General features: G+C 37.1%; 2 protein-coding genes across 3 annotated transcripts; both read left to right on the top strand.

The window, feature by feature from the left end:
- Window positions 1-537: 537 nt before the first annotated feature.
- On the top strand, window positions 538-4,735 carry crk (v-crk avian sarcoma virus CT10 oncogene homolog). Its single transcript, XM_079611321.1, has 3 exons — window positions 538-1,114; window positions 1,665-2,242; window positions 2,474-4,735. The coding sequence occupies exons 1-3, from the start codon at window positions 895-897 to the stop codon at window positions 2,609-2,611; spliced, it is 936 nt and encodes a 311-aa protein (XP_079467447.1). The 5' UTR covers window positions 538-894; the 3' UTR covers window positions 2,612-4,735.
- A 712-nt stretch (window positions 4,736-5,447) lies between these two features.
- Window positions 5,448-11,561, top strand: ywhae1 (tyrosine 3-monooxygenase/tryptophan 5-monooxygenase activation protein, epsilon polypeptide 1). 2 transcript variants are annotated; one of them, XM_079610603.1, is made up of 7 exons: window positions 5,654-5,897; window positions 8,330-8,529; window positions 8,617-8,723; window positions 8,844-9,050; window positions 9,294-9,430; window positions 10,040-10,079; window positions 10,694-11,561. In XM_079610603.1, exons 1-6 carry the CDS (start codon window positions 5,834-5,836, stop codon window positions 10,045-10,047), a joined length of 723 nt encoding a protein of 240 aa, XP_079466729.1. In that variant the 5' UTR covers window positions 5,654-5,833; the 3' UTR covers window positions 10,048-10,079; window positions 10,694-11,561. The 2 variants fall into 2 exon arrangements, with proteins under 2 accessions (XP_079466728.1, XP_079466729.1); XM_079610602.1 differs by lacking the exon at window positions 10,040-10,079 and having other exon boundaries at window positions 5,448-5,897.
- The last annotated feature ends 2,634 nt before the right edge of the window (window positions 11,562-14,195 follow it).

Raw genomic sequence — 14,195 nt, 5'->3', positions numbered from 1 at the left:
TAATTCTTTCGTGCATTAATTATTTTATGTAAACGACCGTGTTTGCGTACTTCCGTTTCAACGACCTTTGACTAAATTAGCGAATGAGGCTATAAATAAGTAAATTTGTGTAAGAAAATAAGAATGGCCTTGCTGAAATACGGTTTAGACTGCTGGATAATCCTTTTTTTAACTCTTGTTTTTGAACATGATAGTTGGTTTCTAGCTAATCATTAGCTGATAAGTTAGTAGACCATCTTGGACCAGCAACAAACCAGATGTGTTTTAGTGAAATTTGGATTATTGATAGTAAAGCATTGATCGTGTGAATGTAACAATTATATAATACATAATATACTTCTTGTAAATAAATGTCAATATACTTTATAAAATGTTCTTATGGGCAAATCACAAACCACAAATTAAATAATAAAAGTAAATAAAAATTTTGTATTTACAACAGCCAATTAAACTGTAGAATAATACGGGCTATGGCCTCATTTTTAAAAGTGACCGCATCAATATGGCTACTTATAGGCACCACCTGAATTGACAATTATTGCGTCACCTCCGGGAAATAAGGTCAAAAATTGTTTCCCTTGTCCGCCATTTGAAATATTTGAACTTCCTTGTGACAACTTCCAATGTACGTTTTGGTTTACACTAAACATTATCAGGGGATCTGAGCGAATAGTGTTAGTTTTTGCGTCTCATGCACGTTGGGATTCCGGCGTCGGTAGTTTTCTTACCCGATTGGAACAAAAAAGCGTAGAAAAGTGTGCGAATGCTGCGCGTTTTCGAAACGTGTTCAACAACGGAACGCGGTAAAGTTTTTGCATGAGTTGAACGCTGCTTGCGGATAAGGAGAGGCGAAGGGAAGGCCTGTGAAGCCTGGGCTTTTTTCTTGCGCTAGTCATGGCCGGAAATTTTGATTCGGAAGACCGAGGGAGCTGGTATTGGGGGAGATTAAGCCGGCAAGAGGCGGTTTCGCTGCTCCAAGGGCAGAGGCATGGAGTGTTCCTGGTGCGGGACTCGATCACTATTCCCGGGGACTACGTGCTGTCTGTGTCGGAGAACTCCAAAGTCTCTCATTACATAATAAACAGCATCAGCAGCAATCGCCAGTCCGGACCAGGTAAGTTAAGCGGTGCATCTAAAAATACTGAAACCGACGGGACCAATAAATACTGCTTTAGCAAAACGCTTAGCAGCCCAATTAGAAACTTGTGTACTTCTGTACTATGAATAGTTGGCACATTCAGTGTATTTTTTTTTCGCGTCAATCTAGTATTACGTAGTAATTCAGTGTGTTCTTTAAGATGTTTACACAAACAGAAATCAGTATTTTTTCCTATTTAAACTGTATTTTTGTTTCAGTCATTCAGATAATGTAGTCGTTTTACTGTAACGTTACTGTGAATCTCTCTCTCTTTCTATATATATATATATATATATATATATATATTATATAAAAAACGTTCACTTTTGTTTGTAGATATTCAATCAGCAATGCTATTATACAGCTATTCCTCCGATTTGAGCCTAAAAAAAGTGTGGTATTTTCGAAAACAGACGTTTATACAACAATATTAATCATCACTTCCACTGTTTACAAAACTAGATTAAGGTAAAGCAGATCTTGATCGTCCATCCATCATATGTGCTCTCTTGCTGTCATCCCGCAGGACTTGCTCCTCCTCGGTTCCGTATTGGAGATCAGGAATTCGATGCCTTACCTGCCCTGTTGGAGTTCTATAAGATTCACTACCTGGATACCACCACTCTCATTGAGCCCATTAGCAAAGCCAAGCACTCGTCCTTTATCAGCGTTAATGCGGGAACGGGAGGAGTTCCTCAGAGGCTTGAAGAGGAGTTCGTCCGAGCTCTCTTCGACTTCCCCGGCAACGACGACGAGGACCTTCCATTTCGAAAGGGTGATATTCTCAGAGTACTGGAGAAGCCGGAGGAGCAGTGGTGGAACGCTCAGAATTCTGAAAGCCGTGTCGGCATGATCCCTGTGCCCTACGTGGAGAAGTACCGGCCGGCCTCGCCAACATCAGGGGCCCCTGGGGGGTCTGTCGGAGGATCCGGCGCTCACGGCAACTCCGACGGCCACAGCTCTCAGTCTCCGCCTCTGCTTGGTGAACCGGGCCAGTATGCCCAGCCCACATCCTTACCCAATCTACAGAATGGCCCGGTTTATGCCAGGGCAATTCAGAAGAGAGTTCCCAATGCCTATGATAAAACTGCTCTTGCTTTGGAGGTAAAAAAAATAAGTTATTTTTAATTTACAACATTGTATTAAACAGACACACAGAATACTTGTTTTATATGTTAAAAACATCTGCATTTAAATTACATTTTGAGAAATATTTGTTTTGTTTTGGCGCCTCCCAGTGGAACTGTAATTCTCTGTTTAAGTCTGTTTTGCACATTACATTTACAAAGTAATTCCTCCACTTCTAACACTTGGTCTTTTGTCTTGTGTTGTTAGGTTGGCGACATGGTGAAGGTGACCAAGATCAATGTAAATGGGCAGTGGGAGGGTGAGTGCAAGGGAAAGCATGGCCATTTTCCCTTTACCCATGTCCGCTTGCTGGACCAGCACAATCCAGAGGACGAACTGAGCTGAGAGAGCAGACTGTCTTCCCTAGCAGCCCTTAGATGTACACTCATTCACACACATACACACACTCCGGCTCCTCACACATCCTCACTACTGCCCTTAACCTGTCCGCCTCATCATTACCTTGTGCCATTGTTTCTCATGCCAATGTACACCGTACCTGCAACAATTCCCTTGTTAGATTTTATGCAATAATTGAAGATATTTACCAAGTAAACACTAAATTCCACACAACACCATACACTACAGAGCGAGGAGCATTAGTGTGTGGCTTCTTGTGAACTGCGAAAAGAGGAAGAGCCTGCTTGGACTTAAAACATGAGCGGTTTGGTGTCTTATCAAGGGACTGTTCCTTTGCTTCTTTGAATGCGGTAGCATACACTACTTAGTGTCCTAGAACACAACAGCTTTTTACACTACAAATCATCTACTACATGAAAATATTCAGAAATGCAGGTCGAACGTGCTTTGAATAGTCTTTTTGATTGGCTTGTCAGTCACTACTGGCTCAGCACCAGTCAGACGGATGGGGCGGCACACTATATAAAAGATGGAGTAGCCCGAACCCTCACCGCATTTCGTTTTATTTATGCACAACATTTCTAATGTATACAAAATGGGCCATGTATCATTATTCACTACCGCTAAATAACTGTTTTACTACATTTTCATTATATATTATCAGGAAACGCTACTTGCTCCTTTGACCATTATTGCTGTACTTGGAAGTATTACACTAAATGCGGTTTTGTTGAATGTGTAACCGTAATTTCTAATGCTAGACTCAATACGTCAATATATGATAGACTAAATAGACTTTTGTTGTTGTTTTTAAATAAAAATCCAACATTGTGACTTTTCCACTCAAATTAACTAATGTTTTTGCCAGAACTTCCCTTGCCAAGGTTGAAAATACAATGAGTGGTTCTTGTAGTGCCTCTCTTATATGTTGTGACCCAAAACTGCTTTAATATTATTAGATATAGATATTTCTAAAACAACCCAGTTATCTTTACAATAACCTAGTAGGATTTTATGAAGTGTCACATTGTGCAAAGCCTAACCTGATGCCTCAAATGTGTTTTGCTCAATTGATTTTGCACATACGAGTAGTCTTTATCTACTATCGGTTCATCTGGCTATTGACTTTTTTTAACCATCAGTCTCCATCATGCCTGTATTATCTATTTCAATGCAGAAACGGTGTATTTTGTTCTTTAATGCCCAAGTAAGACATTGTTTTCCTAATTGCCTGCCTTAATTGCAGATTGTTGTCAATGACCAAATCAGCATTGTCTTTAGCCTAAATTGTTGAATGCGTTGAAAAGTGGAGTATGTTTTGTTCAACCTTGCAGAAATGTTTCTTTTAACCTGCTTCCATTACTATTGACTGTATGAGAGAATAGAAATCGAATATCTGTGGACAAATGTATAAATTATAACACTAATAGACAGGCTACCAGAACAACACTATCAAATGTTAATATTTTTACCCTTTACCTTTATGTGTTGTTACTTTTAAAAAGAAAAGTTGACTAACTTTGTTTGGTAACAATGACAATCACCTGGAAACTATTCAGTTATGTCACATTTAATGTTAGAAAGCTTTGTTGTGTGTGTGTAGGTTAGCTGTATGTTGTGACAGCAAGCCGGCCATGTTATGTAATTGTCGCTTAAGTCGTAATTATGAAGGACTTTGATGTTCATGATCTGTCTTATTAACTGTCTGTTTCAGTCACAAATTACCTTTATGAAATTAGATCACTAAAATCAGCCACAAAGCAAAGCTGGAGTCTGAACTCTCACCTGTGTCCTGTGAGAATGATTTCACCTTTAAAAAAAAAAAGCATCACTTTCCTCTATGACTGAGTTGAATGAGTAATCGCAACAGTCGTGTCTATACATTTTAATTGTACCCAAGGTATTATGTTTTAGAACCTAAATATCAACACAGTAATTTTGTGAAATTAATCTTGTGTTATCCTTTATGTGCATTCAAGTCTGTCAGAACAGTGTTTTAAGTCACACAAAAAAATCCAACGTTTTTGTTACAGTTTTATTCATGTACATGAAATAAAGTTGACCCCTATAGTAATGCTATTAAACCTTTTACTTGGCCTCTGTCTGTAATATCATGCCTTGTATTACATTACTCTGTTATTAAGATCAACGTGATGGAGAAGTGCTTGTTTCATTATCCTACCATAGTATAAGTCACTGTTTAATTTTATGACCAGCTATTATTAATTCTGACAAGCCAACCTGGTTGAAAATTGTAAAGTTGTATCAGATAGTAATAGCATGGTACTTTGAAAATATAGTGTGATAGATGATTACCATATTTATCATGTACAATGGTATTTCAAAGGCACATTTGTACATTGTTAGTGATCTACACTAATATGGCACATCATTTCTATGGTGTAATTGATAGAAATTTACTTGTAAAGCAAGTTTAGGCCCAAATGCAATACCATTTAAAATTATATGAATGGATGAATGTATTATTTTATTTATAATATGTTCAATTGAAATGATAAAACACTTACCTCATGCTGTTCCAAACCTGTATGACTGACTTTATTCTACGGAACATAAAATAAGATAATTATTTTGAAGAGTTTTGGTAACCAAACAATATTGGTTACCATTTACTTCTATGTTTTGGACTAAACAATCACAGATTTTCTCAAAATATCTATTGTATGCTGACAGAATTAAAATGTAAAAAAAAAAATTGTGAACTATTCCTTTAAGTTTTCATTTCAAATTTGTTAATGTGTTATTTTAAATGGACTTTTCTTTAAACTAATATATTTCTAACAATTACACACCATAGAACGACATGAGGGTGAGTAAAAGACAATGTTCATTTTTGGAGGGTGAACTTTTCCTTTAAATTCAAGAGTTTCTATTGACATTTTTATAGAACAACGTTGGCCCTACATGTGCCACTTTAATACACAATGTTTGGTAACAAAAATAGCAGAAACGCACATATAATTAATTCTCTATTCAAATAAAGAGGGTTGAAATCCAGCATTCGTAAGGGGAGAGAGGGAGTGTGTGGAGCTGCTCTGTGTGAAAGTACCCGGATGAAGGTGTAACGCCATCTTTACTCCACCATTCAATCCGCAGCTGTTGCTCGCACAGGGGCCTGCCGGTGAACTCACACTCCTCCTTTACTCCCAATCTCTCACAAAACACGCTCGCCGCGCGCTGTCCACCATGGGTGACCGGGAGGATTTGGTGTACCAAGCCAAGCTCGCCGAGCAGGCGGAGAGATATGATGGTAAGAGACATTGAGAAGTAACGGGAACGTTGTTTTTACAAAGCGAGTGCTCAGACAGACTAACTGACGTTCGGGTTAGCTGGCTTAATTCGCGTATACAGCAAGCGAACACCCTGTAAATGGCAAACCGATCTCCGTTTACCCTTTAAAAACGTTGATTATTTTATTTGTACTGTCCGTTAATTCTGTCGATGTGATATTGGGGTAACTACAGAATGGCATATGAAGATGGAGACGTTTATTGAGGAGACAAAATGGCGGAGAGTTAGTGGGTGAGGCAAGCTGTTGCTAGCCATGGCGGAGGGGGTGGCTGCAGTCTTCAAGGCTCATGTGGTCGAAGAACGGTTCAAATGTTAGTTAACAGCTGTCTCAATCGACCCAATTAATAACGATAAGGAGTTATTTCGGTACCAGGGCCGCCCTTTTCTGCGTTTAGCCCCGCAGCACATTACGACAGACCGTGGCTGTGTCTCAAAACCTTTTGAGCTGCCTACTTTTTGCGTATTATGGGCGCGTTGAGCTATGATACCCAAAAATGCTGTCTAGGCAGGCACCTCAGTAGATTTAGAGACGCAGCCGTTGTACAGTGAAACAAAGCAATTAATGTTTGTAAGCTCAGATACAGTAGCGTTGCAGTGAGATTTCATTTCATACTGTAGAGTCTCTCTTGTTTGTGGTGTTCGTGATTTTAACGATATACTAAACCAACAGCTATAACCGTGCCTTGTTGGTAATTTATTGTCTAGTTTAGTCACCCATTAACCTATTTTAGGTTTCTAGGGTTTTCACTCAGCACTTAAAAGTATGCTTGCTGATAGTATGTAGAATAATGGTTCATTAACAAAGGGTATGCACAGTGTTTTATTATTGAATACTGCCTAGACAAGGGGAATGAGTGCAAATGTATGTTACATATGTTGTAAATGTTTATCTCTTATTCCAACAAATGCATAATACTCACACACACCATAGTAGAGCTACACGATACTGGATAAATTGAGAATAAGTGTATATATATATTACACACATTTTTGTTGTTGTTTAAAGTGGAGATCACGGTTCTTCCATGATTCTGAATATACAACTAAACAAAATAATATATAATGTAAAGGTTCTAACAAGATCTTATTGGCTGCAGAACATTTAAAATATATATATTTAATTGGCTAATTATTATTATTTTTAAAAAAGCAGTGAATGAATGATTCAATAACTTGCTCATTAATACTTCACTTGTTTCAGTACTGGATGAATCAGTGTTTTTGAATGATTCAATGACAAATACAATTTAAGTCGCTTGTCGCAAATGCACACTTGTCGGTTTAGCAATATAATCTTTATTTGATGCGTCAAATTACTTTCAAAAGGTGATTTACTCTATTTTGAGCGCCACTGTAGACATCAGTGCTTATATCTGAAATATACACTTTTATTCCGGTTCTTCTGTGATCATTAGAATATCTATAACTAAGAAAATTTGATATTATTTGGTTGAAAACTGTTTGTGAAGCTGTTACATGCCTAAAGATGACAACTGCTCTCTGGGTCAGCTGCAGCACCAACGCAGATTTGAATGTTTTTCTACAATCGTACTTGTAAAAGGTTTAATAGATACAGGAGAATCGTTGTCATTTAGGAATAATATCGCGTGGGTGTTTGATTTGAGATTGCTATTAACGATTAATCGTGCAGCTCTACCCCATGGAGTGCAACAGTGGCTGCCCACTTTATCAGCAGCCTTTGTTCTGGAAGTATTTTCATAGAAATATAAAATTATTTGTTGATTTTAAAACATGAACCAAACCTAGCAGCTACGGATTAATCACAATCATGAATCGCACATTGCAAACTTTGATTTAAAACAAAAAATATTTGAATATTGGTCAAAAAGACAAAGGTACAACTCTAAGAGCAAGAGAGAAACAAACAAATATGTTTTAAGTTCATTGCATGATATGCATATTTTGCATGCAGATATTTAAGTAGTTTGAGAGTGAAGGTGCTTCATGGGATTGGGCGGGCACTGGGCACTAAAAGATTTATTTTGGCACGATTTGCTTGACACGATACACAATTTTTCTGCAGAATCCCAAAATGCAAAATTCCATTGTTAAACGGTCATTTTAAAAATTAGTAGAAATAATATGGGTTGATGGCTTCAACAAAAGCATATACCATTGATTAAAAACTCGGTTGGTTACAGTGTGTCTGTCTTTAAAGGTCTACAAGTTATCATTCAAGATCAATTCTCCTATGGAGAAAATGAAGGGGTTATTTTTTTTAAATCCCAGAACCCGTTGGACTCTTTGCTATGTAACTGGCTTTTAAAATGTACTTATTTTTGCCATAGTTGTGGCTCGTATTCTGCTTTCTGGCTGTGATTCAATCCAGTAAGCAAAATGTCCCATCACATTTATTTTTTAATTTTCCAGAAATGGTCGACTCCATGAAGAAAGTGGCTGGGATGGATGTTGAGCTAACAGTTGAAGAGAGAAACCTACTCTCCGTGGCCTATAAAAACGTTATTGGGGCAAGAAGAGCATCCTGGAGGATAATCAGTAGTATCGAGCAGAAAGAGGAGAATAAGGGTGGGGAGGACAAATTGAAAATGATTCGGGAATATAGGCAAACGGTAAGATGTGTGCGCTAACTAGCATTCATTAACATCTCTGGAATATGATGCATTTTATGCTTTTAACCTTTACATTTTCATGTCCAGGTTGAAAATGAGTTGAAATCAATCTGCAATGACATCCTTGATGTATTGGACAAGCACCTAATCCCAGCTGCAAATTCAGGAGAGTCCAAGGTCTTCTACTACAAAATGTATGAAAGCCATTCGTTTTTTCCTAAGTGAATCTAAGGTCGAATCGTATGTGACATTATGAGGTCACGGTTTTATTTATACATGTTTTAAACAGACCTTTTCTTCCTTTGATGCTTCAGGAAGGGCGATTACCACAGGTATCTTGCTGAGTTTGCCACAGGAAATGACAGGAAGGAGGCTGCAGAAAACAGTTTGGTTGCTTACAAAGCTGCTAGTGATATTGCAATGACAGACCTTCAGCCTACACACCCTATTCGTTTGGGTCTGGCTCTTAACTTCTCCGTATTCTACTATGAAATCCTCAACTCTCCCGACCGTGCATGCAGGTTTGTTTCCTTTGTGGTTTTTCAGTGTCAATTTCAAATCTTTTTGCTTGAAGTACAGCAGACAATAAAAGTTTTGCGAATGCGTATCAATCATATTCTTATTTCATTTGTATGAATATGGTGCCATCTAGAGCTTTTAGATAATGTGTTTGGCTACTTATCTGACTAAGATGGTATTATGTATTGCAATGTATTCCTGTTCATTTGTATGTTGAAACTTAATAGTTTATGTGTGGATCTTAGGTTGGCAAAGGCGGCATTTGACGATGCTATTGCTGAACTGGACACATTGAGTGAAGAAAGCTACAAGGACTCAACACTCATCATGCAGTTGTTACGTGATAACCTGACACTATGGACTTCAGATATGCAGGGAGATGGTAAGACGCATCATCTTTCTTGCCGTTTCAGATGCTAAGCTTGACAAACGTGTCTTTGAAACCCATTGGTACATGAAGGTGACATCCTCAAAAGCTCCTCCACAAACCAAAGCTATTTTTAGAGCGATTGTTTCAGAGTGTCCCGATTTAGGACTTGCGAGGCATCTCTAATATCTACCTCTAAAAGAAGAGTTAAAATGGAGGGGTCTAGCTACTTTGAAAGTAAAATTATTCAAGCAAACATGCCTAGGTATGATTAAAAAATATTTAATTTGAATCCATCCTCCAGAATTTCTTTTTCTCAGTATAGTGTAGTGGTTTTTAATGTTAATGCATAAAGCTTTTATATATGTAATGTTGTGCATACAAGATATTCGTCCTACCCCAGAAATAAGACTGAAAGCTGTATTTTTTGAATAGCTTTTAAACTTTTTTGACGTTCCTCTATTGCTTTCAAAAGTATATGCTGACCTAGTGCGCATCACTGCATTTCTGTGCAAAACCAGCAGTATAATCGTTCTCTACTACATTTCATGTCATCTTGTAATGTGTCCAACCTCATGCCGTCCAACTTAACCCATCTTGCCTTTTTTCATCCCAACTATTTAGATTCCTAAAGGAAAATGTTAAATGCCCACAAACTTTATTTGTAAGTGAGGCCACTTTTTCCAGCATTTGCCTTTTTGTCCACAAATTGCATCCACTCACCCGTTTGTAAGCTTTGTGTTGCTATCTTTGTAGCCACCAGAGTGCTATATGTGCAGCATGTCTGAAACAAACCGTTTCTGCATGATCACTGCCAGATCCTCTGTCCAATTGGAATGGCTGTGTTGTACCAATATATTAGAATTTGAGAAATTCTGGTATGTTTTCCTAAGATATGTACAGTACAGGTGTCTAAAGGTCTTTTCCTTTGGGAACTGAATTACGTGTGACAATTAAATTACCGTATGAGATAACACTGCATTCAAATTAGACTTAAGCCAATTTAATTTTTTTGAGCTTGAAAATTACAAATTCTATTTTTGTAACACTAGATACATTTTATTTTTCTCACAGCATGTATTTAGTCCTTCACAATTGATTATTTTTTTGCTTTTGATAGCATTTTTTTTGGCATTCTCCTAATGCACAGTATCTTGCAAGGGTTGCAAACTTGATGATGATGTGTGAAAATGCACAGCACATCACACGTGGATTTCTTTAAGGGACACACAATTGTGGTGCAATGCAATAACAATGGCTTTGTTTCTCTATGCACAGGTGAGGAACAGAATAAAGAGGCGCTGCAAGATGTGGAGGACGAAAACCAATGAGACAACACAGCCAATATGAGACTCCACCCCACTCCCCCTCCCCCTTCCCAGACCCCACTCACAAAGGGAGCAACCGAGCCCAACCTTATGAGTGGCACTCAACAGCTTGATGCCTCCAGTTTTCTCTCCCTTTGTTTGATTTTTAATATTATTCTGTTTTATTAGCCCTTAAATTGAAATAAAATATACCACTCATGAAACAAACTTCAATTATGATTTTTGAATGGTCAGAACTTAAAGATTTCTTGGAGTTTTTTTTTTTTTTTTTTTTTTCATCCTGGTACAACATTTTTCCTTTTTTTATGTTCATTTGCTTTATTTCTCAACATTTTTATCAGTTGCTGGATATATTTTGAGTTTTTCTTAATGTAATTACAGAAATTAACTTTTATTACTATTACTGATATGTCTACTATTAGTGGTTTGAGCTGTAATATTTCTGTGTTAGTGCAATTATATGATGCAGTTAAAGAAAACAATTAAACCTTTAAAAGGGCAAGTCTAAACAAAGTGCTCTTTTTGTTAATTTAGTTTTTCAGAGAAAGTCGAAGCAAATTTCTTGATATCCATGTGGAGCAAAATGCTTAACATCACCAAGTAGTAGTCATGTAGTAACATTTACCAGTGGTCTGGACTGTAATTTGTGCTAAAATACTGTATTGCTCACATAGGCTGATGATGGTAGGTGGATGGCTACATCTCTATACAACTGAAGGAGCCTTGTTGCTTTTAGAACTAAGACAAATGCAGGTCTCCATTTGGCTGTCTCAAAAAGAAAAAGAAAAAAAGCACTAATAAAGTTGATTTTAAGCCTGCATGAGTACATGAAATAGTCTATTTTTCTTCTTCCCCCCTGAATCTGCATAATGCATATAATTTCTTCTGTACTTTGTTAACTTGAAACTAGTTTGTACTACTGGATATCTGACTGGAACCACAGACTTAGAATCTGTATTACAACGAAACAGCATGGAATTAACAATTAACTTAAATAAAACTGCCTCAAGTAAAATATTTAACCACCTCTTTTGCACTCAAAATGTTTTCCTTTCTCATTTATCTCTACATTTTATGTGTTTTTCCGTCAACATGAAGCAAAATCCTATCTTTGGTTGGTAGTGAAACATTTACCCTGCAAAGTTGGAGAAATGTATAATGTTTAATGAAGTTCATTTTTCTGTTTTGGTCTTTAAGAGGAAGACATTTATTTGAATTTGAAAAAACGAGTTGGACTGTATATTGTATATGATCCGTGTATTCATTCAGATTCTGCACATGTCTAACATTCAAAGAGTATTTAGTGCACCAAGATTGTAACCTTCCATATCTGTGCAGGTTAACAGGAATGTTGTTCAGGGTCCTGTGATGAGATGGCCCTCTATTGCAATGGTTCTCAAACCATTAAGATGATTTAAAATAATCAAGATATTTAATATTTAATTTACCCCTTCAACAACTGATTTTCCTTTGAAGAACCAGAGTTCCCACAGTTTTGGAAAACCTGGGTATATGAAGTATAGCCTAATTTTAAAAGTTTGATTTCTAAACCTGGAAAAGTCTTAAAGCGGCATATGAGTTTTTGTAACTGATTCCTTATCCAGTAATCTACAAATGAAAAGTCATGTAAATTCATTATTTAAAAAGTGTAGGGTGCATGAAGAATATACAGCTCTTAAAACCTCTGAGGGTGTTTAGCTACATGACAACTATGTGTTAAAAACGGAAAAGTGATTTATAATTATTGTAGCTACTTGTAAGTTACTCATATTAAAAACAAAGGTTTGGGAACCTCAGTTGTATCTATTTCCATCTACTGCCATAAGGATGACAAAGCTGCTTGATTTTAATCTTTTTATTATTTATCCAAACTAGAAGAGAGAGAGAGAAAAAATATTGATTTTGAGATTCCACAAATCTGTACTTCAATAAAAAGGAGTTAAGAGAAGAAATTAAAGTAAGATTAAATACATCAGTTTACATGTAGCCTACCTTTCAGAACTGCTACATAATTTAAATGGGTGGTTGATTATGATTTCACTTTTTTAACTTTAGTTAGTATGCTGCTGTTTGAGCAAAACAACATCTGCAAAGTTACAAAACTCAAAGTTCAAAGCAAAGGGAGATATTTGCTTTTAAAGAAATTGCTTTTTAAGGACTACTGGTAGGAACTACACGACATTCCTCCCGGGTTAGTGACATCACCAACCCTAAAATTTACATAAATCCCACCCCCCGGAACACGATTTATAGATTATCAAGACAGAATATGCTAATCAATGACTAGAAGATAACTACACATAAATTCATCAACTAACCATTCAGAAATGCCCTGTTGCTTCTACATGTTTTCACTTCTTCTTGAGTCTCTCCATCATTGTCTGACTCCGATTTGAACATAAAAGGCTAAAAGTTGTTGAATACGGGTTATGCGCAACATTCTACAAAACGGGTATAACTACTTCCGGCTGTCAGCTGAGGTAAACACAGCGTAGTAATAGCGACCTTTTATAGCCTGTGTTTACAGGAGCTGCATACTATCAATTTCCGATGTACACCGTATTGCCAAACGGACGTCCAGAGCCCCGAGTAGCCTACTCTATTAGACAAAGGATTTAAGTTTTGCGGCTTTTTTTTTTTTTTTTTTTTTTTACTCTAAAGATTGATCAGAAATAAGAATGTTATTATAATAAGCAAAAATTAACAGAAAATTAACAGTTACCTCAGAGATCACCGCACCTCAGAGATCAAATACCGCTGCGGAAGTGAAAAGCGGAAATGCTACCCGTTTTCCGGTTCGAACGCTGGGTGCTCCCATGGGCGCTCCGCATAACCCCTATTGTTCAGTGCATGTGTGAGGTAAAAGGACACGAGCTCTTGAAGCTCCGCCCCCTGTGCCGGGAGCAGCAGCTCATTTGCATTTAAAGGGACAGACACAAAACGGTGCGTTTTTGCTAACCCTCAAAAACTGACAATTTTAACATGCTATATAAATATATCTGTTCACATACACACTCTGGGGACACCAGAGACTTATTTTACATCTTGTGAAAAGGGCATTATCCCACCCTTTTCACCCAAATGAGGCCTAAAGCCTTGTTGTCTCAGTGAATTTTTAAAGGTTTTTCACTGATCCACTGATCTAAAAAGGCCTCTGTCTTTTTAAAAAAAAAAACAGTCACAGTTGTTGCCGTTAAAACATTACCGGTAATAACTCCACCACGATTATCTATTTTACACTTAAACATAACAAACTAGTCCATGCTGATCAGTGGTTGGTGCACTTGATATACCATAAATAAAACCAACGACATTGTTAAAAAACAACAACATACTATTATGTGATTAAAATAGTTAAATACAGACATCGGCATGTTGTCATTTACAGCTGAAATCTGAAACTTAGTCGTGACTTTTATTTTGAAACTAACGTTACTCCGGCTGTCATGGAA

Source organism: Phoxinus phoxinus, assembly GCF_949152265.1.
Source record: "Phoxinus phoxinus genome assembly, chromosome: 4".
In the NCBI taxonomy this organism is placed as follows: Eukaryota; Metazoa; Chordata; class Actinopteri; order Cypriniformes; family Leuciscidae; genus Phoxinus; species Phoxinus phoxinus.
Note: the sequence above shows the minus strand (reverse complement) of the source record. Positions and strands in the feature narration are given on the sequence as shown.